At 47.0% G+C, this 25,346-nt stretch overlaps 2 protein-coding genes across 4 annotated transcripts in view; one reads left to right on the top strand and one right to left on the bottom strand.

Annotated features, from left to right (window-relative positions):
- LOC147018843 (tetratricopeptide repeat protein 17-like) overlaps positions 1 to 25,149 on the top strand; it is a 72,126-nt gene extending 46,977 nt beyond the window's left edge. For 2 of the 3 annotated variants that reach the window (XM_085898910.1, XM_085898912.1), the window contains exons 3-6: positions 14,718 to 14,931; positions 15,008 to 15,254; positions 18,879 to 24,036; positions 24,459 to 25,149. In XM_085898910.1, coding sequence (XP_085755036.1) covers positions 14,718 to 14,931; positions 15,008 to 15,254; positions 18,879 to 19,261 — 844 coding nt within the window. In that variant the 3' untranslated portion in view covers positions 19,262 to 24,036; positions 24,459 to 25,149. The remainder of the gene's footprint in view (positions 1 to 14,717; positions 14,932 to 15,007; positions 15,255 to 18,878; positions 24,037 to 24,458) is intronic. The other variant, XM_085898911.1, reaches the window with a different exon arrangement.
- The window catches only part of LOC147018842 (kinesin-like protein KIF1B), an 87,445-nt gene continuing 83,367 nt past the window's right edge, over positions 21,269 to 25,346 (bottom strand). The window contains exons 25-28 of the mRNA XM_085898901.1: positions 25,172 to 25,336; positions 24,675 to 24,867; positions 24,393 to 24,511; positions 21,269 to 23,671 (exon numbers count right to left, since the gene is read on the bottom strand). Of these exons, the coding sequence (XP_085755027.1) occupies positions 23,629 to 23,671; positions 24,393 to 24,511; positions 24,675 to 24,867; positions 25,172 to 25,336 (520 nt within the window). The 3' untranslated portion in view covers positions 21,269 to 23,628. The remainder of the gene's footprint in view (positions 23,672 to 24,392; positions 24,512 to 24,674; positions 24,868 to 25,171; positions 25,337 to 25,346) is intronic.

Genomic DNA, 25,346 nt, shown 5'->3' with positions numbered 1-25,346 from the left:
CGACATCAAATCAAAGACCATACGGCAACCCCACGTTTTCGGTCTCCACAATTTCTAAGACCGAAGGCATAAGTCACATTTGCTCTACGGCGAGGATACGGCAGCCGTACACCCTCTGAATTGACAGAAACGTGCGGCGGCCACAGAGTTTCTGCGGTAGCCTCAGGGTGGCCCTACGCCGTTTGGTTATATTTTACAGGTCGTAAGGTCGCCGTGCAATTATAACGCGGAGTTATAACTTTTTTCATTTCTACGTTCGCCGTAGCAATTTGACAAGCCAAAATAAAAAAACTGGTAAAGAAAAAAAAGAACGCACTCGTTACCATCCGTCTGGCCGCCCGTTCGCCTTAGCGCCCCCCTGCGGTCGCCTTGCGGGCACCTTGCGTCTGCCTTAAAAATTCTATGGCCGCCGCAGGAACGCCCTAAGGTCACCGTGCGACATCAAATCAAAGACTGTACGGCACTCCCACGTTTTCGGTCTCCACAATTTCTAAATATGCCGTGCGGCTACCCGAAAAATAAAAACATATGTGACTGCTACGTTGTGTGACCGTGGAAATACTGCGGCCGCCGTATAATTGCTAGTGGCCGTAGATTTTGAAGACCCCACGGCCGCCGTGGCAAATGTGACTTAGGCCTAACTAAGGCGCCTTTCCCCATCGGCCACGCCTACGTGGCAATGTGTCCTGTCATTGGTTTGGTAAATAAATGGCCGCAGCAACGTGTCCTGTCATTGGTTTGGTAAATAAATGGCCATAACTTGGGAAACAGCTGAAACGGATGAAGAAGAACGATATCAAACCTTGAAAAGGCATATACTCGGGTCCCCAGCGTCAATTGTGACGTCATATCAAACGAAGAAGAATTGTGACGTCATAGCACCGTGTCCTGTCATTGGTTTGGTAAATAAATGGCCATAACTGGGAACCACTTGTCCAATTAATATAAAACCTTGAAAAGGCACATCCACAGGGCCCCAACAATATACCTGGCAAGTTTCAATTAGATCGGACCAGTAGTTGTCGAGAAACAGCGGTCACAACAGACAGACAGACACACAGAGATTGCTGGAATTATAGATAGATAAGCAATTTATTATTAAGGTGAAGAAAGGGAATGTGGCACAATAAAAGGTTTTATTACAAGCAATATGTACAGCAGGGAATGCATGGATTTGTGGGGTGTGGAAAAAGAAATGCAAGTATTTACAAAAGAGGACACTGCAAAGCTAACTCGATACAAAGAACTTGCACATTCTTAACTTTACACTAACACGACAGCTGCCATCAGACACACGCCCGAGGAAATTAGAATCACAAGAAAGATAAACAGCTTGAGGTGATTGCGACCTCTACATTACCTGGCATGGCTGAGGGATCAGTGCAAACCCAGTCGCTTAGGAGAGAAGAAAGGGGGTGTCTAAGGTGCGTGAGTGGGGAGGTGCAAATGAGGTGTACGTGGGGTGCAGAGAAGGTAAAATGTGAAGAGGAGCGTATCTGGAGGTTGCTCTTTTAGCTCTTGTGCGTCCACAGCAGACGAGACAGAAGATAAAAGACATAACGTGAGAGGAAAGCTTACAATGGCATGTGAGAAGGTCTGTAAATGTCAATGCTCATGATCTATGATTGGTCTCGCGTTCTGCCCATTCATCCACCCAGCACTCTGCTTCGCGTACTCCATTCCACCTTCCTTCTCATGCCGTTGATCAAGCCAGAACCCTCCTCTTCTCGCTCAGTATACAGCACCTCAGCAACTACCTCTCTCAACCAAATTCTCACTGCTCATCCACTTTGTAACTCTTCTCTCAGCTTCTTTGTTAGGTGTTTTATAGACGTTGGGCAAGGGAGGAGCCTAAAATCTGATCAGGATGATCGGTAGGCATTTCTCAGTGTTCCCATTGGTATGCGGATGCCTTCCCAAGAAGTAGCCCTACCCTTGCGAGGCTCCAAAGCCAAAAATGGCCTCATTCACCCTCAAACTCGGCCATGCGACCGAGCTCCAGAATTAGCATGGAGTGTGGGTTTATGGGAGCCCTTTCCAGCCAAGAACATGTGCTGGGCACCAAATGGGGGTCATAATTGAGTGGAGCGCCAGGGCTATTCAGACGTCTATGGTTCCCCGATATCCTCAAAGGACAGTGGTAAGCTTCCGGTGTGCTGACTGTGGTTGCAGTGTTCGTAGCAGTTGTGGTGAGGTGGTTCAAGTGTTGTGGGGTTTGCAGTGAGACATTTGTATCGATTGTGGTGAGGAGGGTGAGCGTAGGTTATTGTTGGAATTTTTAGGAAGGCATTGTGGTGGTCATATGAAGGTTGCAGTGTTGTGGTTCGAGTACGGAGAAGGTTGAAACAAAGTGTCCGTTGGGGAATGGCGTGCGGTTTGAACGGGGTTTTGGCGGCAAATGCTAATGAAGCTGTACCTGTTGCTGCCATGTGGTCTGTGGCGTGCATGCATGCGTGACGAGAGGATCATGTGTGCAGCAACGTAAATTAAAATGGATAAAGGGATAGCGAATGGAATTAAAGACCGAACTAAAAGCCCTCGCAACGCATCTTGTCCCACATACCCACAAGACATGAGGGAAGGGCAAGTTAGAAGGAATACTAAGTAAATAACTGCCTGGGCACAACCAGACTGTATGTTGTATGCATTTGCCCTGAGGAGCAACGGTTTTGCAGAACTGCAGCAATATATATATATATATATATATATATATATATATATATATATATATATATATATATGTATATATGTATATGTATATGTATATGTATATATATATATATATATATATATATATATATATATATATATGTATGTGTATGTATATATATATATATATATATATATATATATATATATATGTATATATATACCAAGTTGTATAACAGCAGGGGGTTGACTCAGCCTGTCATCCTTCTGAGGTCGGCGAAATGAGTACCAGTGTACTGGGCCCGGTGTATGCCCCGGTTGGAATAGGTGTACCATATCCCTGTGTGTCATAAGAGGCGACCAGGGTTGCGTCAGGAAGGGCATCCGGCGTAAAAAAAACCTATGCCAAATCATTATGCGGGCAACAAAACGAATTTCCATACCGGATCGGTCGAGGCCCGGGTTACCAACGACCGCCACCAGTACCGGTGGTCAGCAGGGTACCAGTGGAAATTGTGCTACTGCTGGGCGAAGGAGGAGAAGGAGAAGGAGACGGGGAAGGCGAGTCCGAAGGCAGTGGGAGAGGGGAAGGGTACAAGTGTGGAGGTGAGAGTTGGAACTCTGAATGTTGGGATGATGACTGGCAAAGGGCTAGAGTTGGCTGATATGATGGAGAGAAGAAAGGTGGACATACTGTGTGTACAAGAGACCAAGTGGATGGGGAGTAAGGCTCGGAGCATTGGAGGTGGTTTCAAACTGTTCTACCATGGTGTGGATGGGAGGAGAAATGGTGTTGGGGTAATCCTGAAGGAAGATTATGTCAAGAGGGTATTGGAGGTGAGGAGAGTGTCTGACCGAGTGATGAGTGTGAAGTTGGAAATTGAAGGAGTAATGATTAATGTCATGAGTGCATATGCACCGCATATGGGGTGTGAGATGGAATATAAAGAAGATTTCTGGAGTGAGTTATATGAAGTGGTGGAGAGTGTATCCAAGGATGAAATAGTGGTGATTGGAGCAGATTTCAATGGGCATGTTGGGGAAGGGAATAAAGAGGATGAGGAGGTGATGGGTAGGTACGGTCTCAACAAGAGAAATGTGGAAGGGCAAATGGTGGTAGAGTTTGCAAAAAGAATGGAAATGGCAGTGGTAAATACGTATTTCAAGAAGAAGGAGGAACACAGGGTGACGTACAAGAGTGGAGGAAAGTGCACACAGGTGGGTTACATCATAAGCAGGAGATGCAAGCTGAAAGAGATTAGAGACTGTAAGGTGGTAGCAGGGGAGAGTGTTGCTCGACAGCATCGATTGGTGGTCTGCAGGATGATTTTGGAGGTGAGGTTAAGGAAGAGAGTGAGGGCTGAACCAAGGACCAGATGGTGGAAGCTGAAAGAGGAAGACTGTTGCATGGAATTTAGGGAGGAGGTGAGACAGGTGTTGGATGGTGGTAAAGATGGGTGGGATGATTGGGCAACTACAGCAGAAGTGGTGAGGGAGATAGCGAAGAAGGTACTCGGTGTGACATCTGGACAGAGGAAGGAAGATAAGCAGACTTGGTGGTGGAACGAGGAAGTACAGGAACGTATAAGGAAGAAGGGGTTGGTGTAAAAGAAGTGGGATAGTCAGAGAGATGAAGAAAGTAGGCAGGAGTACAAGGAGTGGTGGCAAAAGGCAAAGAGAGAGGCGGCAAAAGCCAAGGAAAAGGCATTTGATGAGCTGTATGAGAAGTTGGATACAAAAGAAGAGGAAAAGGATTTATACCGATTGGCAAGACAGAGGGACCGAGCTGGGAAGGATGTGCTGCAGGTTAGGGTGATAAAGGACGTAAATGGGAATGTGCTGACGAGCGAAGAGAGTGTGTTGAGAAGGTGGATGGAGTACTTTGAGGAGCTGATGAATGAAGAAAATGAGAGAGAGAAGGTTTGAAGAGGTGGAGATAGTGAATCAGGAAGTGGGGTGGATCAGTAAGGATGAAGTGAGGACTGCTATGAAGAGGATGAAAAGTGAAAAGGCGGTTGGCCCAGATGATATACCAGTGGAGGCATGGAAGTGCTTAGGAGAGATGGCAGTGGGGTTGTTAACTAGATTGTTTAATAAAATCTTGGAAAGTGAGAGGATGCCAGAGGAGTGGAGATTAAGTGTACTGGTTCCGATTTTCAAGAACAAGGGTGATGTGCAGAGCTGTGGAAATTACAGAGGGATAAAGTTGTTAAGCCACACCATGAAGTTGTGGGAAAGAGTAGTGGAAGCTAGGTTGAGAAGAGAGGTGATGATTTGTGAGCAGCAATATGGGTTTATGCCAGGAAAGAGCATCACTGATGCGATGTTTGCTTTGAGAATGTTGATGGAGAAGTATAGGGAATGCCAGAAGGAGTTGCATTGTGTGTTTGTGGATTTCGAGAAAGCTTATGATAGGGTGCCAAGAGAGGAGTTGTGGTATTGTATGAGGAAGTCGAGAGTGGTAGAGAAGTATGTGAGGATTGTGCAGGATATGTATGAGGACAATGTGACAGCGGTGAGGTGTGCGGTAGGAATGACGGACCGGTTTTAAGGTAAAAGTGGGATTGCACCAAGGATCGACTCTGAGCCCTTTCCTGTTTGCAATGGTGATGGACAGGTTGACGGACGAGATCAGACTGGAGTCTCCATGGACTATGATGTTCGCGGATGACATCATGATCTGTCGGGAGAGTAGGGAGCAGGCTGAGGCGAGCCTTGAGAGGTGGAAGTACGCACTGGAGAGAAGGGAAATGATAGTTAGTAGGAGTAAGACAGAGTACATGTGCGTAAATGAGAGGGAGGGTGGTGGTATGGTGCGGTTGCAAGGAGTTGAGGTGGGGAAGGTGGATGGGTTTAAATACTTGGGATCAACTGTCCAAAGTAACGGAGAGTGTGGGAGAGAAGTGAAAACGAGAGTGCAGGCAGGATGGAGTGGGTGGAGAAGAGTTGCAGGAGTGATTTGTGACAGAAGGGTAGCTCGCTGCAAGAGTTAAGGGGAAAGTATATAAGACGGTAGTGAGACCAGCTATATTGTATGGTTTGGAGGTGGTGGTGCTAACAAAAAGACAGGAAGCGGAGCTGGAGGTGGAAGAGTTAAAGATGCTGCGATTCTCGTTGGGAGTGACGAGGATGGACAGGATAAGGAATGAGCGTATTAGAGGGACTACGCAGGTAGGACGGTTTGGAGCCAAAGTGAGAGAGGTGAGATTGAGATGGTTTGAACATGTGCACAGGAGGTAAGCGGAGTATATCGGGAGAAGGATGCTGAAGATGGAGCCGCCAGGCAGGAGGAGAAGAGGAAGGCCAAAGAAGAGGTTCATGGATGCGGTGAGGGCGGACATGTGGGTGGTTGGAGTGTCAATGGAAGATGTGGAGGATAGAGCGAAATGGAGACGGTTGATCCGCTGTGGCGACCCCTAACGGGAGCAGCCGAAAGAACAAGAAGAAAAAGTATATATATATATATATATAGATATATGTACATATATATTTATATATATATATATATATATATATATATATATATATATTGTTACGTTTGAGGGGGGGGTATGCATTCAAAGGGTAATTAGGATGTTTAATTAGGTATGCCATGCTGTTCGAGTTTACCAGGATCTCGATGTAATAAGTAGCAATTCAGTGGTGATAAGTTGTCTAGTAAATGTTCATTTCTTCAAGGGGGAAATGATAAATGTCACGTAATTAGATAGGGACACGGGATAGGGTAAGTGTGTCTGCGTAAACCCCTTTTGGTATTCTCTGAAGACTGGCCGTGACGTCACAGGACAGTGCAGCGGATGGCTCCGCCCCGTGATCACGATTGGCGGAAGGCGATGGCGGTGGGCCAATAAACGGCTCGATTGAAGTAACGAGGACAGAAGGATAAAAAGGTTCTGTTCGGGGTCAAAAAGGAAGAAGAAGATTACAACCAGAACGATCGTGTTTTTTTGGTGTGGAAGCTGTGGCGGCAGAGAGCGTCCTGGCTGCTGTGCTGAGTCGATCGTGCTCTTGATCGTGTCTGGGAGCCTTGCCGAGCCTCGTGCCTCACCTCGGTTGGCTCTGGGGTTCTGCTGACTCGGAGTGCGGGGTCGGGCGGCGGGCGGACCTGCCTCCCTCTCCTGCTCGCGGCTTGGCGCCGGAGCTGGTTCCCTGGCGGCTGTGGGCGGACTTGGGCCAAGACCAGGAGGTCGACAGCACCACGGTTTCTCCTGCCCCCCTGACGAGAGCAAGGCCAGCTCGTCCGACGCCGATCCAGGGACAGTTGCGTCCACACCACGGTCCAGCCTGACCACCAGAAATAGCTACGTTTTGTGTGTGTGTGTGTGTGTGTGTGTGTGTGTGTGTGTGTGTGTGTGTGTGTGTGTGTGTGTGTGTGTGTGTGTGTGCTTGGCGCTTTAGAAGGTTTGAGATCTCTATATTCATTGGAATTGTCTGTGTTTTTCCCCACGCCCGATCCCACACCATCCCGTCGAATCGCCCCGGATCCCTCTTCTTGCCGAGTCTTGTTATTTCTGGTGATAATAAAAACGAATAAACATCATCAACTCAGTGAAAAGTGACTCGTGCCACCTTCCTCGTCCCGTTTGCGGTAGAGCGATTAGAACCGCCATGTTTGGGTTATCAACAAATAAATCGCCTCCATCGTTTCGGCTCATTCTACGTTGGCGGGACTGTTCAAGTCCCGTGGACGTCACATTGGTGTCAGGAGTGGGATGTTCGAACCCCTCTAAATTATATACCAGGATTAAAATCTCGCCACGAATTGGAATCTAAAATTACTACAGAAAAGCGCGCGAGCGCGGGAAAATTTTGGCCGGATTTTTCAAATTTAAATTAATTGGCGGCAAACGGAACTTCTGCACCATGGCGGATGTGCAGATGTTTGAGGAGGAAGGCCACGTGTCTGGCAGCGAGTCGGGGGAAGAAGGGAGAGACGGGGGTAGGGTTGGAACCTCCCCCATTCCGAGCGTGGACCGTGCTTCATCGCCCGTAACGGAGCCGGCAGCGCCGGAAACCGGCACGATGACGATCTGGACAATGTTGGAACGTTTAATGAGTGCAATTACAGCACAAGGGGCAAAAATGACGGCACAGGGGGCACAAATGGCAGAAATGACGGCACAAATGGAAAATCAATTCGTGACACAGAGGGCAGACATGACGGCACAGGGGGCACAAATGACGGCACAAATGGAAAATCAATTCGTGACACAGAGGACAGAAATGACGGCACAGGGGGCAGAGATGGCGGATCGATTGGGGGTAATGGGGGAACAGTTGGGTGCACGGATTGATTTAATGAGGGATGAATTGGGGGAAAAGATGGAGAAAATGAAAACTGAGATGCAGGAGTGTGTGGATGTTAAATTGGGAGAAATACAAAGTAAATTCGAGGATAGATTGGAGGAAACAAAGGTAGAAATTACATTGGAGGGGGAAAATATACGGAAAAAATTGGTAGATAAAATTGATGCAACGAACATTCAGGTTGATAAAGTGGATGAAAGCCTGGAACGTCATCGTGCCTGTGTGGATGCTCGTATGCAGCTGCAAGTTGAAGAGTGGGGAGAGCTGAGGAAGCAAGGGATGAATTTGGCGGAGGAGGTAAAAGGATTGGAGGCTCGTTTGGATGAACAAGATAAAATTATGAGCCAAGATGAAGTCTTGGATAAAGGCCTGGTAGAGCCGTCTTTTGTAAGTAGAGTGTCCGGGTTGGTTGAGTAGCAGCTACAAACTCGCGACGGAGCCTTGGAGGAGGTTGTGTGGGCCCAGAAGATCCTGCGGGAAGAGGTGAATCGGTCCATTCAACGTTTGGAACAGGAGGCAAAATTGACCCATGAGACCCTCAGCACAAAACATCTTTGGCCACAGTGGGCTCCGAAATTGGATACGCAGCCACAGGGTGTTTGATCCCTGGGCTGGATTCGGACAAGGGAGAAACTGAGAAGCGGGCCACCGTAAAAGTGATCCCCCTGGTAAATTTCGACGGGTCAGGGAGCGTTGAAGCTTTTCTGACGCAATTTGAGTGCATTTCCTGACTAAACGGGTGGAATGAGCAGGAACGTACAGGGAATTTGGTGGCAATGTTGCGGGGACCAGCCGGAAACGTGTTAAACGTGATCGCGGAGGGGATGTTGACCAGCTCCCACATTTGCGAGGCGTTGAGCCGTCGGTTTGGGTTCGCGGCAAACTGTGATCTGGTGCGGGCCCAGCTCCAGCACCGCATATTAAAGCCGGGTGAGACAGTGCAGGAGCTGGCACAGGACATTTACCAATCAGTCAGGATCGCGTATCGGGACCTTACAGTGGAGGCGTGGGACAGACTGGCACGAGAGAAATTTTTAGCTGCTCTTCCTGACCCTGAGGTCCGAGCGCTAGTGGAGCTACAGGATCCACCCACCGTGCACCGAGCGGCCGACTGCGCGGCCAGGCTGGCCTCGTGGAGTCGGCCGGGTCGGGTGCCCGAGAGGCCATCGGTGACGATCCGACAGGCGGAGATCCAGGATCAGGGAGGGGGGCTGGGAGAAATTGGCATTACCCAAATGTTTCAGGAAATTTGCCAGAAACTGTCAAGTTTGATAAGGGGTAATTCGGTAGTTGGTGCGCCAAAGCGGCGGGGTCCAGCCCAGCCAATAGAGCAATTCGATTATGGCCGAGGGGGTCCGGAACTGGAAGAGACATTACACCGATACCCACGAGGGCCTTTTATGGGGAGTTGTTTCGGGTGCGGGCGAAGAGGGCACATGCAACGATATTGCCGGTACCCGGCGATAGAGGGACCCTCCAATAGACTTTTAGACTCTGAGAGGGTGAATCCTCCTGCTGAACCGCCAGGTCTATCCGAGATGCCCTTTCATAGGTCGGGTCCGGAAATCACTGTCGGGGGTCGGGGAGACTAGATTGGGCTGAGCATATAGGGCCATGCTCGGCTGGTGAGATTGTGGCAAAGTGCCCTCCTTTGGTGAAAAAAGTGAATTGTGGAAAAATTGGCATGGGTTTGTAAGTTCTGCTGGGTTTTAGAGTGACAATCGGGACAGTGGGTAATTGGAAACAAAGCGGGCACGAGTGGCTGTCCAATGGCTGGTGCGTGGATCGGGTGAGAAGTGCTGTGTGAGTTGTTTTAAGTGAAGAAGTGAAATGTATGGTGCACACGTTGTTTTTTATTGGGCATGGTGTGGTAACAGGGAAGGTCATGGTCGGTGAAGTGTTAGAAATGCAGGTGTCACATGTAAGGCCGATGGGGTGGGAGAGTCATGTGGGTTTTGTGGATGGGGATGATGTGCTTGTCCACAGGGATTGCTGAAGCTCACGGTGAGCGTGAATTGCGACCCCCTTCAAGGAGATTCACCACCTGGTGGCTAATGGTGACAGTGTCTGGAGGCAACTGGGAGAGGGTCTGGTTGGGCGACCAAGGCGGGTAGGACCTTGGCGACCCAGGAAGGCCAGAGGAGCCAGTGAGACCCCTTCCAGAGTCTTGTACGGGATTAGAGCTGATGGCTACCAGGGGGGAGGGAATCAAAGGGAGCGGGGCGGAGAAGCGTCCGGGTTGGACTAAAGCTTACCTGTGGGCATGGTTGCACCTGAGATGCCCCCATCATCTTGTGGTAACCCACCCCACGGCCATGACGGGATTCAGCCTGCATGATTAAAATGAGGACCATGACCTAGAAATGTGATAATGACCATGGTGTGAGTGTTGTGAAGATGTGTGAGTCCCACCCGATCCCGCACAACTTGACAGGTGCAGCAAGGGCATGATGTCCGCATAATTTTGGGGCAAGCAAATTTGAAAATTGGCTCCCCAGGTAACGCTGGGTCTATTAGCATCCACTGGGGAGGCGGTCAAGTGTAAATATCCTGTGAATAGTGTCGTTAAGGCTTAGAGTAGGAATGTAAAGTATAAGTGTTGTGTTTTTGTGGAACCTTTTGTTTCCCCTCCCCAGATCACTGGAAGAGTGCTGGGCAAGAGCGATGATCCGGAGGATGGAGTGCAACTTCGCTCAGTGCTCTCATGTGATAAAATAAAATAAAAAAAACAAAAAAAAAAACAAAACGAATGATTGTTTAGGCGAGGATAAGGCCATAAGGGGGTAGTACATTAAGCAGGATAGGTAAGTTAGCTGCGACTCGCTGCCCATTGCCCCTCCTACTTTATTTCGTTAGGTTAATTCGGTGTGAGTCAGTAAGTGTTACGGCTGGTACGGTAGCGCCTGTGATATACCTTGCAGCGCCTGTGATATACCTCTGCGGTACCAGAGGAGGGGGCAGTGTTACGTTTGAGGGGGGGGGGGTATGCATTCAAAGGGTAATTAGGATGTTTAATTAGGTATGCCATGCTGTTCGAGTTTACCAGGATCTCGATGTAATAAGTAGCAATTCAGTGGTGATAAGTTGTCTAGTAAATGTTCATTTCTTCAAGGGGGGAAATGATAATTGTCACGTAATTAGATAGGGACACGGGATAGGGTAAGTGTGTCTGCGTAAACCCCTTTTAGTAGTCCCTGGAGACTGGCCGTGACGTCACAGGACAGTGCAGCGGATGGCTCCGCCCCGTGATCACGATTGGCGGAAGGCGATGGCGGTGGGCCAATAAACGGCTCGATTGGAAGTGACGAGGACCAAGGATAAAAAGGTTCTGTTCGGGGTCGAAAAGGAAGAGGAAGAAGATTACAACCAAAAGATAGTGTTTTTTTGGTGGGGAGGCTGTTGCGCGGGGAGCATCCTTGTTGTTGTGCTGATTCGATCGTGTTCTTCATCGTGTCTTGGAGCCTTGCTGAGCCTCGTGCCTCACCTCGGTTGGCTCTGGGGTTCTGCTGACTCGGAGTGCGGGGTCAGGCGGCGGGCGGACCTGCCTCCCTCTCCTGCTCGCGGCTTGGCGCCGGAGCTGGTTCCCTGGCGGCTGTGGGCGGACTTGGGCCAAGACCAGGAGGTCGACAGTACCACGGTTTCTCCTGCCCCCCTGACGAGAGCAAGGCCAGCTCGTCCGACGCCGATCCAGGGACAGTTGCGTCCACACCACGGTCCAGCCTGACCACCAGAAATAGCTACGTTGTGTGTGTGTGTGTGTGTGTGTGTGTGTGTGTGTGTGTGTGTGTGTGTGTGTGTGTGTGTGTGTGTGTGTGTGTGTGTGTGTGTGTGTGTGTGTGTGTGTGTGTGTGCTTGTGCTTGGCGCCTTAGAAGGTTTGAGATCTCTATATTCATTGGAATTGTCTGTGTTTTTCCCCACGCCCGATCCCACACCATCCCGTCGAATCGCCCCGGATCCCTCTTCTTGCCGAGTCTTGTTATTTCTGGTGATAATAAAAACGAATAAACATCATCAACTCAGTGAAAAGTGACTCGTGCCACCTTCCTCGTCCCGTTTGCGGTAGAGCGATTAGAACCGCCATGTTTGGGTTATAAACAAATAAATCGCCTCCATCGTTTTGGCTCATTCTATGTTGGCGGGACTGTTCAAGTCCCGTGGACGTCACAATATATTGTTGCGAATTCGCACCCGCCGGTGTGCGAGCGGCCACGTAACTCGAATCGCGGCACGTCGCCCACCGGACGGATAATTCTGTCGTGATCCTCTCAGACTAACGCCGGGAACTAGTCACGGGTGGGCCTTTCGGCCTCACCACGATCGTGCCAATTGGCCCCCCACGTGGAATAGGGTTGTTCGCCAAATTCGACCTACCTAAGTACCCACACGGAGGGTAGACCGGGCGATCGCACCTCGCCACAGGTCGACTCCGGACACGGGCCACTTAAGTGACCCGTTCCGTACTATCGGGATAACCGAGCGGTGTTAACGTCGGCCTCGACGGTTCCGATTAATTTTCGGGCGTTTAAGCCCACTACCATCCCTTTACGTGAAGCAAGTTGGAGATTCAATTAAAGAAAAGACGAAGCGAAACGGGAAAAACAGTTCAACATAATGCACATTTATTCCGCGGCACACGGAAAGCACACATATACAATTACAACATTTATGCACCAAAAGCAGACGTTACAAAAGAAACACAACAATGCAGATCTACTACCGACTACGCGAGCACACGGCAACACTTACACAGTTTTACTTTACAGACGGTGCCGACAACACATATACTCAAAAGCAAAAGAAAAGGGCCACCCTCAAAGACAAGGGGGCAGACGGGGCCTGTGGGCCGCGAGACCGGGTGGAGCCTACCCGTGTCTTGTGATGAGCCGCAAATGTGGCGGCGGTGCCCCGACTCCGCGGGTTTCGTTGGCACTGCTTGGAGTGGGGTTGGAACGGGGCCCCCTTTTCGCACTATCTCAGCGCGAGGGGGAAAAAGGGGGGAATTGTTGATGCTCTGGGGAAAGAGGATAGCTGGCTTGCTTGGGTCCCGCGACGAGCGACTCCGCTGTGACCTCGTCGCCGACCGCCGTCTTCCTTGCCTCGGACCCGAGGTATCCGGTCCCCTCCGCAATTCTCCTCAGCCGACTGCCTCCAACCCTTCTCCAACTCAAACTCCAACTCCTCTCCAACTCCGACTGCTTCCGACCCAAAACTCTCAACTCTTCTCCAACTCGCCTTGACCGAAAAACTCTCCCGCTGCCACACTTCTCCAACTCGCCCGAGCCCAAAACTGACTGAATTCGCCCCGCGCTCGGTGCTTTATAGTGGCGTAGGAGAACCCATATGCAAATTTCTGGATCAGAACGAGCTCGGGGGTGGAGCCACGCTCGCCCATTGGACGGAGAAAAAGGGGCGTGAATCTCCCCTGATCCTCGAATTTGCATACATCGATTCTTCTCCGACGCGCCTGGAGGCGGGGCCAAATCGCCCCGCGCTTGCTGATTGGACGGATCAGAAGTGGGCGTGTATCATTCCTGATCCGAATTCTCCTCGGAAAGGCCGCTATTTGCACCCGCGGCTCGGCGCGCGTCCCGCACCAGGCCAGGACAGCCTGACGCTCGGTGCCCACAAGCGTTGCGGGAATGGCCGCAGAAGGAGAGGCGAAGGTGGTGGAGGGTTTAAAGTGCTGGTCCATGGCCATGGCCACGCTTGGAATGGCGGTGATGTGATGTTTGCGGGAGCGAGTTGTGAAGGTTAAGGTCGTGGCTGTTGGCGTTGTTGTTGTTAAGCGGCGTTGCGGTTGGTGGTTGTTGTGTGATGGCGGTTGAGACGTGGTTGGTTCAAAATAAAGATAGAACAGAAAAACGGCTATCTTAAAGGGTCGCAGCCCGAATGAATCACATTTTATTCCCTCTAAACAACGGGTTTGGGGCTAACTACACATGTACTTACAGAGATATCTCACCTACGGGACCTGAATGGTGGTTTGCGAATTTCCTCAACAACGTGTGTGTGTGTGTGTGTGTGTGTGTGTGTGTGTGTGTGTGTGTGTGTGTGTGTGTGTGTGTGTGTGTGTGTGTGTGTGTGTGTGTGTGTGTGTGTGTGTGTGTGTGTGTGTGTGTGTATGTGTATGTGTATGTGTATGTGTATGTGTATGTGTATGTGTATGTGTATGTGTATGTGTATGTGTATGTGTATGTGTATGTGTATGTGTATGTATATGTATATCCTGGTGTTGGCGCAGTGGTTAGTGCAGCGGCTTGGGATCCAAAAGGTCCTGAGTTCAAGCCCCGTTGGGCCACTGAATTAATACACCAGGGGGTTGACTCAGCCTGTCATCCTTCCGAGGTCGGCGAAATGAGTACCAGTGTACTGGGCCGGTGTATACCCCGGTTAAAATAGGTGTACCATATCCCTGTGTCGTAAGAGGCGACCAGGGTTGCATCAGGAAGGGCATCCAGTGTAAAACATGTGCCAAATCACTATGCGGATCATACGGATGATCCGCTGTGGCGACCCCGAACGGGACCAGCCGAAAGAAGAAGAAGATATATATATATATATATATATATATACACAGTACATGGAATTTTCAGCTTTGGATCCCAACGTCATGAGACGTGATCAGATGGGAACACCAAAAGGCGAACTGAAAATTTTTTTTATTGATACAATCAATCATTAAATTGTGCTCGTTTGTGGTGGTGGTGGTTCTACTACTCTAGACCATCCACTTAATTCCTTAAAAAAAAATTTTCTGCAGGTCGAAGCAGACTCCCTTGGGACTTCTTACATGTGGTACGCCTGTGAACGAGACGGCCTACGATGTGCTGGAAGGGGTCTCTTGCCGGCACTTGCTGAGCTTTCGGCCTGATGCTGAGGCCGCAGTCTTAGTTCTCCCATCCAATGGAGGCTCTATGGACATCAACGTTCTCGAATGGGAGCTGCGTGAGGCTTTGGAGCAGTCTGACACAGATGTAAGACCATTGCACTTTGTATGCCTCATTTGTTTGTGTGTGTTCGTCTCTCCTTATACTTGCTGTATTTTACCAGCTCCAGTCCCAGGTCTTATTGCACAAAAAGATTGGTAACTACTGGCGGGTTAAAGGCAATGCCTACCATGCCATCGAGTGCTTCCGCAAGGCTCTCGCAGCATCACCACAGCATCCGGACGTCCTGCAGGATCTGGCTCGATTGCTCTTCAGCTACGGTTTCCTGGAAGATGCGATTATGCTTACCTGGCGTTCGCTGGAGCTTCAGCCACCAGAATGCAGTGTCTGGTACCAGCACTTCTCCCTTGGTGAGCAAAAGTAAAACGAGAGGAATTGGCAATGACATTGGTAGTGGGGGCAAGTGTGAATGACTTCATTGTAAACTGATTGGCTGTGTATCTGTTTCTCTCCTTGTCATCAGTATGTTGTGCTTCCAACCTGTTATCAGCTCTGTCATACACCTCTCATGTGCATGCATGTGTTTGTTATTGCAATTTATTTCCTGAAGTGCAAGGGGACTATCTGTTTGTGACGTACACACGGAGAGGGTGGGGTGGAGGCTTTGGTTCGGTGTATACATGGTTTGTGTGTGGAGGGAAATGGGTGCTCGATTTGTGTGACTCTTGTTCGTTTTCTGTATTAATTTTGTATTTGTCAGTCATGGGTTTTTTTGTTTTCCAATTTTTTTTTTTTTTTCAAACTGCTTATTTTCAATAACTTGTTGATGTTGGTAATTTTGAAGCCTAATTAACCTCCGCCATCAAAGATGGATGGAGGTTACTGTTTTCACCCCTTTCTGTTTGTTATCTTGCCAAAACGAAGTTTTTGCAAGATATGTTAGTCAGCTTGTATGTTTTTTTTTTTTTGTCTGTAATCACGTATAAAAAATTCTGCAGAGCACAGTTATCATTGGAAATTTTTGTAACTTCGCATATCAGAGGCCTATAGAGGTCCCTTTCAGCGCACAAAATTTTGAAGGTCAAGGTCAAAGGTCAAGGTCACTTTGTCGCAAATCAGGGGAGTCGACGAAACCCTTATTTTTTGAGTAATTTTGATCGGATCGTCTTCAAACTTCATGGGAATATAGTTCATGGTCTGGCGCTCAGCTGATGAATTTTTGGTGGCGATTGGCCTTGACCTTCATGGTTAGCACCTAAGGTCAAACATATTTGACCCCAAGGTCAAATTTTCAAGTTTTAGGAACCATATTGTGTAGTACCTCAAATTGAACACCTCGATGAGTGCTTTCTAGATATGTCAAGCTTGAGACATTATGACGTCATTTGGTGACGTTATGAGGCAAACGCATATTTTTCATGGTTACTCTGTAGAACGATTCTCATCGGAATCTCTCGTAGGCAGATATTCCTCAAGGAGTCGCTCCTGGTGGATAGCAACTCTGTTCACCTCAGTGTGACCTTAAAGAAGTCACACGTGGTCACCTTTTGGCAAGATACGGGTCACTCTGCGGGTGACATTGGTTTATTTGTTTGTTTGTGAACAGTATTACGGAAAAACTCCTCAACAGATTTCGACGAAACTTGGTGGGTGGATTAGGTCTGGTCCAAGGATCATGCCATTAGATTTTGGATTTGGTCCAAAATCCAATATGGCCGCTATGGCGGCCAAATTGAAAAAATATTTGAATTTTTTTTTTTGCATTTCTACATGTTTTAAGTGATTTCCAACCCCCCCCCCAAAAAAAAATTGTTAGAAAAAAAAAATTTTGCACCGTTTTTTTTTCAACAAAATTTCGATTTTTTTTTTTTTTTTTTGCATTTCTATAAGTGATTTTTATAAGTTATTTTTATAAGATTTTTTATAAGTGATTTCCAACAAAAAATATGCCAAAACTCGAGGGGGAGCACTCGGTAGAGTGCAAAACCTCCGCTGCCAATACTGCTAGATCACTCAAGTGAACCTGATATCCTATTCATTCAATTTGACGTCAACAGTGCTCAGAGTTATTGTTTGCAACTTTCCCTTTTACTTTTAACTTTTACATACTCAATTCATTCGTCATAACTAGATTCCTTGAGACAGAAATTGATTTAACTTGGGTATATCCACCTGAAGTTCTAAAATCAGCCACAATTATAATTTTGGCATGTTTTTTTGTTGGAAATCACTTATAACATGTAGAAATGCCAAAAAAATCGAAATTTAGTTGAAAAAAAAGTTGAAATTTTTTTTTCTCTAACAATTTTTTTTTTTGGGGGGGGGGGGTTGGAAATCACTTAAAACATGTAGAAATGCAAAAAAAGTAAATTCAAATATTTTTTCAAATTGGCCGCCATAGCGGCCATATTGGATCTTGGACCGAGTCCAAAATCTAATGGCATGATCCTTGGACCAGACCTAATCCCCCCACTAAGTTTTGTCGAAATCCGTCGGGGATTTTTTCCGTAATACTGTTCACAAACAAACAAACAAACAAACAAACAGAAAGGGGTGAAAACAGTCACCTCCGATCTTCGATGGCGGAGGTTAATTATAATTGCGGCTGATTTTGGAACTTCAGGTGGATATACCCATGTAAAATCAATTTCTGTCTCAAGGAATCTAGTTATGACGAATGAATTGAGTATGTAAAAGTTAAAAGTAAAAGGGAAAGTTGCAAACTATAACTCTGTGAGCACTGTTGACGTCAAATTGAATGAATAGGATATCAGGTTCACTTGAGTGACCTAGCAGTATTGGCGGTGGAGGTTTTGCACTCTACCGAGTGCTCCCCCTCGAGTTGGCATGTTGAGTTCATTGTGAAAGAAAAAATAACTGTGAAAATGGGTGTTCAACAGATGTCAGGTGTTAAAAGTCTGCAAAACACTGATATTCGTTGGGAAGATCCAGATTGAAAAATAAAACCACTGCCAACCAATCAACTCAGAAAGGCAAAGTTGATGTCCGATATTTTGACCACCAAATGGTCTTCATCTGGGGCTGTGCAGGCATTGTGTGCCGGTAGTTCAATGGCCTCCCTATGGATAGGGGGTGTTGTGTGTGTGTGTGTGTGTGTGTGTGTGTGTGTGTGTGTGTGTGTGTGTGTGTGTGTGTGTGTGTGTGTGTGTGTGTGTGTGTGTGTGTGTGTGTGTGTGTGTGTGTGTGTGTGTGTGTGTGTGTGTGTGTGTGTGTGTGTGTGTGTGTGTGCGCGTGCGTGCCTGGTGTTGGCTTAATGGTTTGGGTAGTGGGCTTGAGATCCGAAGGTCCTGAGTTCAAATCCCACTCGGCTGTTGAATTAATACCAGGTGGGGTTGACTCAACCCGTCATCTTTCCGAGGTCAGCATAATGAGTGCCAGCTTGCTGGTATCCCGTGTCGGAGTGGCGACCCATCCAGGATTGTGCCCAATAGCCAGGGAGACTGCTGAGGCAGCACCAATGCTCTGCACAGAGAGTATGGTGTGTGTGTGTGTGTGTGTGTGTGTGTGTGTGTGTGTGTGTGTGTGTGTGTGTGTGTGTGTGTGTGTGTGTGTGTGTGTGTGTGTGTGTGTGTGTGTGTGTGTGTCATTAAATATGACTGTTTCCTACATAAAAGGCAGATTGTTGTTCCACCCTCCCTCCCCCACCCTTACAATCGGTTGGTGGCAGTTGCATATTCAAACCTGTTCATATCTGTTGAAGTTGCATCATTGCACAATCACCTGGGCAACTCATTATTTCGAAGTCATAATAATTGCTGAAGCTACATTACAACATCACGTTTTGTGGAAGACCTTTACCAATGCAAACTTTGAGAATATTATTTGGATGATAAAGGGTAAAAGGATTACAGAGATGCAAGTTGGGAGAGGGGGTCACAGGAGGCGAAGGAGAGGAGGTGTGGGGGAATGAAATATTTGTTTCAAACTCTTTTGAGTATTTTTTTTTTTTGCAATGTGCAACATCTAGCCTCGGATAGTCCATCTGAAATGCTTGATGTTGCACCTTCCGGCAGGGGAGATGTTGAAGGCAGCTGGCGATGAAGCGAGTGCCGCAGCTCATTTCCACCAGGCCGTGGATCTCAATCCTGGGCTGCAGCAAGCGGCACGAGAGTTGGCAGGTCTTCAAAAGGGAAGCGTGTGCTATTCCACGTCGCTCACGCTGCAGACGGCCACGCTCATTAGCACACTTGTGGTGGTGGTCCTGCTCCTGCTACATCACAAACTTTTGTCTGACGGTTCTAAGAAGAATGGGCCCAGAGACTCAGTCGCACAAGGGGCTCCGTGTCCCGTGGCCACACAGGTATTGCGAAAGCCTCCTCGACACGTAGATAGCAACCCCAATCGCATTGCGGCAGCTTCCAGGGTGATTCGCTTCAAAAAGGTAAACCACAGCTGAACAAGAGCCACTGCAGGGGATCGTTCCAACCGATTTGTTATTCGATAAAGCGTTTTTTATTTTTGTGCCCACCCATCACTCGTCCATCTCGGGGTCATGTCTCGGTACTTTCTGCAGCGTCCTGCCTTGTGTGCAGTGATTTTTGTCTCTGGTATTCTAATGGTGCTGAAGATCCTTTTCTTGTTTTCTTCTCATAACCGCTTAAGTTGCATACCTGCCCAACGTGCTGACACACTCGCACGTTGTACATTTACCGAAGCTGGGGGTACGTAAATAATATAATCGACCATTTTATCCTGCGACCTATTCATGGTCCTTTTCCTTGGTGTGGGTAATGTTTGAGAGTGATACAAAACTCTTTGCCCAAGTTAAATACTTCAAAAGCAGGAGGTTTAGATTCTCGAGCCCTTCGTATTTTTGTCGTCTTGTCTTTTGAGGTCCCACACGCTCTGTGCAGATTGGTGGATTCTTAGAGAGGGCTGTTTGCTTTTGACTGTTCTGTTGGACTTGTGATTACAAACCAGTTATTGCAAAAAGCCAAAAGCCAGCAATTTTTGTTTGACATGAAAGTTTCCAAAACCTTTGACCTTAACGATGCCACCATGATTTAAATTTTAAATGCGCTTCCCTTGGAATGAAGGCTTTTGTGTTTTCTCAGTTTTGGTGTTTCTAGGGTGTACCCTTCCGAGTCATGAACTTGTTTGTTTGAAGTTATTGGGGAGGGAAATAATTTTGTGTTTTGTAGAAACTTTTTGATGACTCCACGTTTCCTCTGGCTCAATCCTACTCGGACTGAATTGCATCGACCCGAGACGGCAATGCTTTCTGAATAGTTTACCATCTAATTTATTACTCCTTGCATATTTTGGTTGCCTGAAAGTTTTTTTTGTGAAGTTGAAAAACCGGAATAAACCTGTTTTTGTTTTTCTTAGCACTTTCAAGAAATGCCTTGATATTAGTGTGTTGTTGGATATAAAAAAGAAAAAAACTTTGACAACTTTGAGTACTTGAACAGTCGATGTTGTTCAAATGCATCACATGGTTGTGGGTTTCCACCAGTTCTCAGAGGTGTGGGACTGCCGGTGATGCAGTGCCCCATTTAGGTTGGAACGGGAATTTGATTTGTTGATGGTGTTGGCGATAGCTCGCCTCCTTTTCGTGAAGAACACTGTGGGATCTTTAACATCCACCAACAAATTCTGACAGACGGGATATGCCCAGTTTAACGTCCATGCGAGGGACGGCACACACATTGATGAATCGCCGAGGATGACAGTTTATAGCTGGCTCGGGATTCAAACCCAGGTTAGACAGCTTCGAGCGAGTGTGCGTACCTCTCGGCCATCCAACCAGCCCCGTTGAAGGCTTTGGTACCATCATTCGTGCCCCAAATCTGTCTGCAAGTGCAGATTGTGTTATTTTTTATACCAATACATTACTTTCTCATTTGTTTCACCCTCCAGTTATGAGCCAGCTCTCATAGCTGCTTACCGTCACTTGTGGATACATTTCTTGGTCTTACAAAAGGCCACCAACTTGTACTGGTGTTCTCAAACCAAGCAACTCTGATATGAAGTCGCCATCAATTTGCTCTCGTGCCGAGCAGGAAAATGGCGAAGGGGTTAAATGCTCACCATTTTGCAGCAATGCGAGAGTAGAGTTCGGCCTTGCTTATCCCTCCGTTTCATTCAGGAGAAGACACGGGTTAGAGATTGTTTAATGGGAAACATTAACCGAAGTTCCACTATAACACCATAATGTTGGTATTGCATCATTCTTCTTGCAGGCACACAGGCCGTGATGGAAGATTCTTTCCACCTTTCGAGCGGGTGTTGGCTTGCTTTGCTGCTGATGGATGTTGAGGTGGTCCGAAATAGCCATCCAAGAGCGGTGTTGATGAACACGTTTGCAAATCGCCGTTACTACTGTATGCTGAGCCTATTTGTGTGATTTGTTTGATGCATTTTCCTTTTTATTTAAATTCGCAGAAAGGCAAAAGAGTCGGTGTGTGTTGCACAAGATACACAAGTTTTATTTCTTAGTTGATAATTTCCAGCAAATGTCTTGGAAACAGCACGGAATGAATTTTTTGTCCAACACACCCTTAGACACCAACAGGAAGTTATACAGACACCAGGGCTTAGACACCTTGAAATGTATCTTTTCTTTTTTTTTTTCCTCACAGGCAAAATGCAAGCGATCGGTGCCTGGCCAAAATTAATTCGGAAATGTATAAATAAGTCGCCTACCGGATCTGGAAAAAGACCAATGTGTCTGCACTTTCTGCACAAAGGAAGGAGGTTGGTGGGGAAGTGGTTAAACTGATGTGTAAATCTAATAATGCCAAATTCTCATCTTTCACTTACATTCAGGACATCTTCATCCACCTACGACCTACCCCAAGGACGCATCGGTGACCACAGTGCATTGTTACCTTCACCCAGGAAGTGAAAGATAATCACGAGAACCTGCACATTGCCCAAATTGATCGGTGTACGTATCATGTAATCATTTTGAGAAGGCGATCTCTGTTCGAGCCGGATTGTGTGGAAGTACGGCAGCTGCCTACCACGAGGAAACGTCACGTACCAAGCCTGCTCGAAGGAATTGGAAACATTTTGTCATAGAATGTATGGAATAAAAAGGACGTTGATCAAGATATGCTAACCACCGTGGAAGCAAAGAAGCCGTTTCCCTCGTCGACCCTTCGTTGGAGCAAAAGGAAACCCGAATAGCTTCGGCGAAGCGTTACTGCCCAAAACATCCGTTTCTCCTTGCTTCCTCATTCGACGTCATTTGCAGATGATGTCCAGGTGCTTTCGTCCACCAGGTACCCGGTAAGTAGGCCGGTTTATGGCACAGTGGTGCCTAGAGTGACATGAGTTGAAAAACGCATCCGGAAGCAATTTCCCCAAAGGTCTTGCACGGGGAGGTGGTAGTTGTCAAATGAGTTAGATTCCGTGGAAACGAGGGCAGACGTTTCGATTGATAGTATCCCAAACATCACGGCTCTTTCCTCGTTGCTCAACACGGATTTTTGGATCGGAACCGCTCACAGGCCCTGCGGAATACCGAGTGGAGTTTAAGGGAAAAGAATGGAGGTAAATTGAGGGTTGTCTCGAGGACTTTTACGAATGTTGATGGACCCGGAATTCAGAGCTCAGCAGCTTGGCATCTGGAAAACTAAATATATCTAAACCCGCTGTTTTTACATTATTGGCAGAATAAGGATAAGTTCGGTTAATACAAATGTGTCTTCTTCTTGCAAGTGTAGAATCGTAACTCAAAAGTTGCTTCGCAAAAAAGAAAATAAAACAATTAAACGTTTACATTCTTTGATAGTTGGATCTTGTGTGTAACGCGTGTGATAGTTATGAAATGGTTGTTTTTTTTTCTCTTCACATTAATACGATTAACTTTTACAAAATATCACCAACAAGCCCGAATCAAAACATTGCACGTCGTCACGTCTCCTTGCGGTTATTTGAATACTCGTGTCGTTAAGAGTTTACCAACAGTACGAACCAACTGGAGCCACAGGAGTTTGAATTACTTGAAACTATTCAGGTTTGTGGGGGAGGAGTTGAATAAACGAGTGGGAGGAGCAAACAAAAGGGGGCGGGGCTTGCAATCTGAATTTAGCATCCACGGGCAACGTTAACAAAAAAAAAAAACATAAGTCTGGCTACAGGACCAGAGCCACCGCAGCAGTACTCGTATATGGTTCGTCTCAGCCGGAGGAAGCAGATTTATGACCATCATATTAGGGTTGTACAAATTGTAATTGGAGGCTGTGGGGAGAAAAGCAAATCGACGTTGAGAACAAAAAGGGATGAAAAAAAGAAAAGACCAAAGACGACAATATGAGCATAAAGGAATGTCCGTGGAATAAAATGAGCTTACTGTTAAAAGGGAGGCACTTCTGTTATTAATAATGTTATATGCCATGATAATCATTTGTACTACACCCTCCCCAGCCCCATCCACACCCCAGCCCCCTTTCCCCTTTTACAATTACCCACTTGCCATTTTCTTCGGCCATCTTTCCAAACTCTAAGAAATTGTAAATGGGCTCGACAGCGACGGGTACAACAGTCATAATATGAGGCATTGTCAGTTGCAAATACGCTTTTACAGCCGGTCAGCCGGTGGCGACACGGGCAAGAAAATGATCGCGAGTTGCCACAACAAGCAAAGGCTACAAGACACCAGAAGATTTCAGGCAGAACGAGTCTGAAGCAGAGCACAAGGGGATTAGAGGTATTATGTACAAACTACACCCTTTCCTTGGTCGGGGTTTTCCTTATCCAATCTTTGTTTTCATTTTTACATTGAGAAAGCACTTAGCTGCTCGCCAACTTCAGTCTTCAATACCTCAGCTGTACACCTTGAACTCTTGATTGCTTCGACCTGGTGGGAAAAAAAGAGACAAATGGATGAGTATGTAAATGGAAACAGTGACACATCCCAAGAGGAGTGATGGCGGCGACAATTTTTATTATCGTCATTTAATTTTTTTACAGCTGGTTTCAGGTTCACGATAAAGAAAGCTAACAAGGGGGATGGTATGTATGTTTAGAATATTACATACTAAGGCATGTGCTGCCCTTAAATATGAAAAATAATTGGAATGTTCCTTTTCCCCATTCTTTCAGGTCCAACGTCCGATAACTTGTGAGCAGCCGGAGAGAACGTGTGCAACTGCGAGCGTTACAACGTTCAATGAAGTCCTCAGCATGTCCTCCCAGATTTGACGAGTAATCATGGAATGCCTGGCAAGTATAAACCTTCCCATCCGAGTATAACAGTCAGGAAGATATACTCGGATCGATACAATGACGATTGTTAAATAACAGCAAAAGTGACACGTCTAACCTGGGATTAAGGAAAATATAAACAAAGTCCAAATGGCCTTCCAACCAAATTTGGGTTCAGCAGAGAATAAGGTTTGATATTTTTGTCAATTAAGCATTAATTTGAATATTCGTGAAAGTACTTGCACACCTTGACATACTGCATGTTGGAGCATCTTGTGGCGATGCCAGACCACTGTTCTCCCAACTAAATGATCTTACTTACTTACAGAAATAGGTTTTTGCTCATTAGTTCTTAACATACACACGTGAGTTACCTGATGGAACCAGTGAGTAAGGGATTAAAGGCGTACAGCCAATCCTGAATCTCTCTCTCATTGCAGGCTTGCAGCAGGATTCCTCGGTGCTGGGTGCAAAGGACGAATGTGTTTGGGGTCTACGGAGAGAGCGGAAACAATGGATCCACAATAGCACAAATATGATCGAAAATGATGAAGACTCATTCAAAAGTACCCTCACACCCTCCTCTTACTTATAAACCTGAAAATTTTTGTGTGAATGTCGACTCATTTTAAAACCTCCAATGTACTAACACTTACCTTAAGCATGTCTTGCTGATCCTCGCTGTATTCCACCTGTGCTGACGAGAGGTTGAGCGCACCACGCTCTACGGGATCTTTGTCCCCGTTGTATATGTATGCGTATGGGCGTCGCACCACTACGTAGCGCTTCTGCCACAAGTTGCTGATTGGTTTCAGAAAGTTCAGGTAACCTTTCTTTGACACTACGGGGCTGAAACGGCAAACGGGGAAGTCCATGAATACCATTAGGAGGATAATTCTGAGCAAGGAATGCTTTTATTTATTTATTTTCCAAATTCAGATATAATTGGTACCCAATGAAATTGAAACCTACTGTTAGAAACTATAAAAACCTAGCACAATGCATGTACTGCACACTTCCATGAATACTCTGATGAAGCGATTAACAGAGAAGTATGCTTCAACCTGTTACTCATCCCAAATTATGCAATTGTTTTTGACCATTCCCCAATCACGAGACCTTTTTCTTGCATCACGCCTCCTTAGTCCCGTACCTGATTCGAATCTCCTCAATATCTGGAACAAATTTTGCTGAAGGCTTGTCCATGACGCTCTTGCCTGGCGAGTAACTTGGCAGACAGGTGCCCAGTGGATTTAATGCTGGAGGTGTTTCGGCATCAGGAGACGGGCTTGCCGAGGGTGACCCTGCATCTGGAGTCCTGTTGTGCA

The sequence above is a fragment of the Eptatretus burgeri genome, chromosome 10, assembly GCF_056783735.1.
Source record: "Eptatretus burgeri isolate ZD-2024b chromosome 10, Ebu_testis_v1, whole genome shotgun sequence".
Taxonomy (NCBI): domain Eukaryota; kingdom Metazoa; phylum Chordata; class Myxini; order Myxiniformes; family Myxinidae; genus Eptatretus; species Eptatretus burgeri.
Note: the sequence above shows the minus strand (reverse complement) of the source record. Positions and strands in the feature narration are given on the sequence as shown.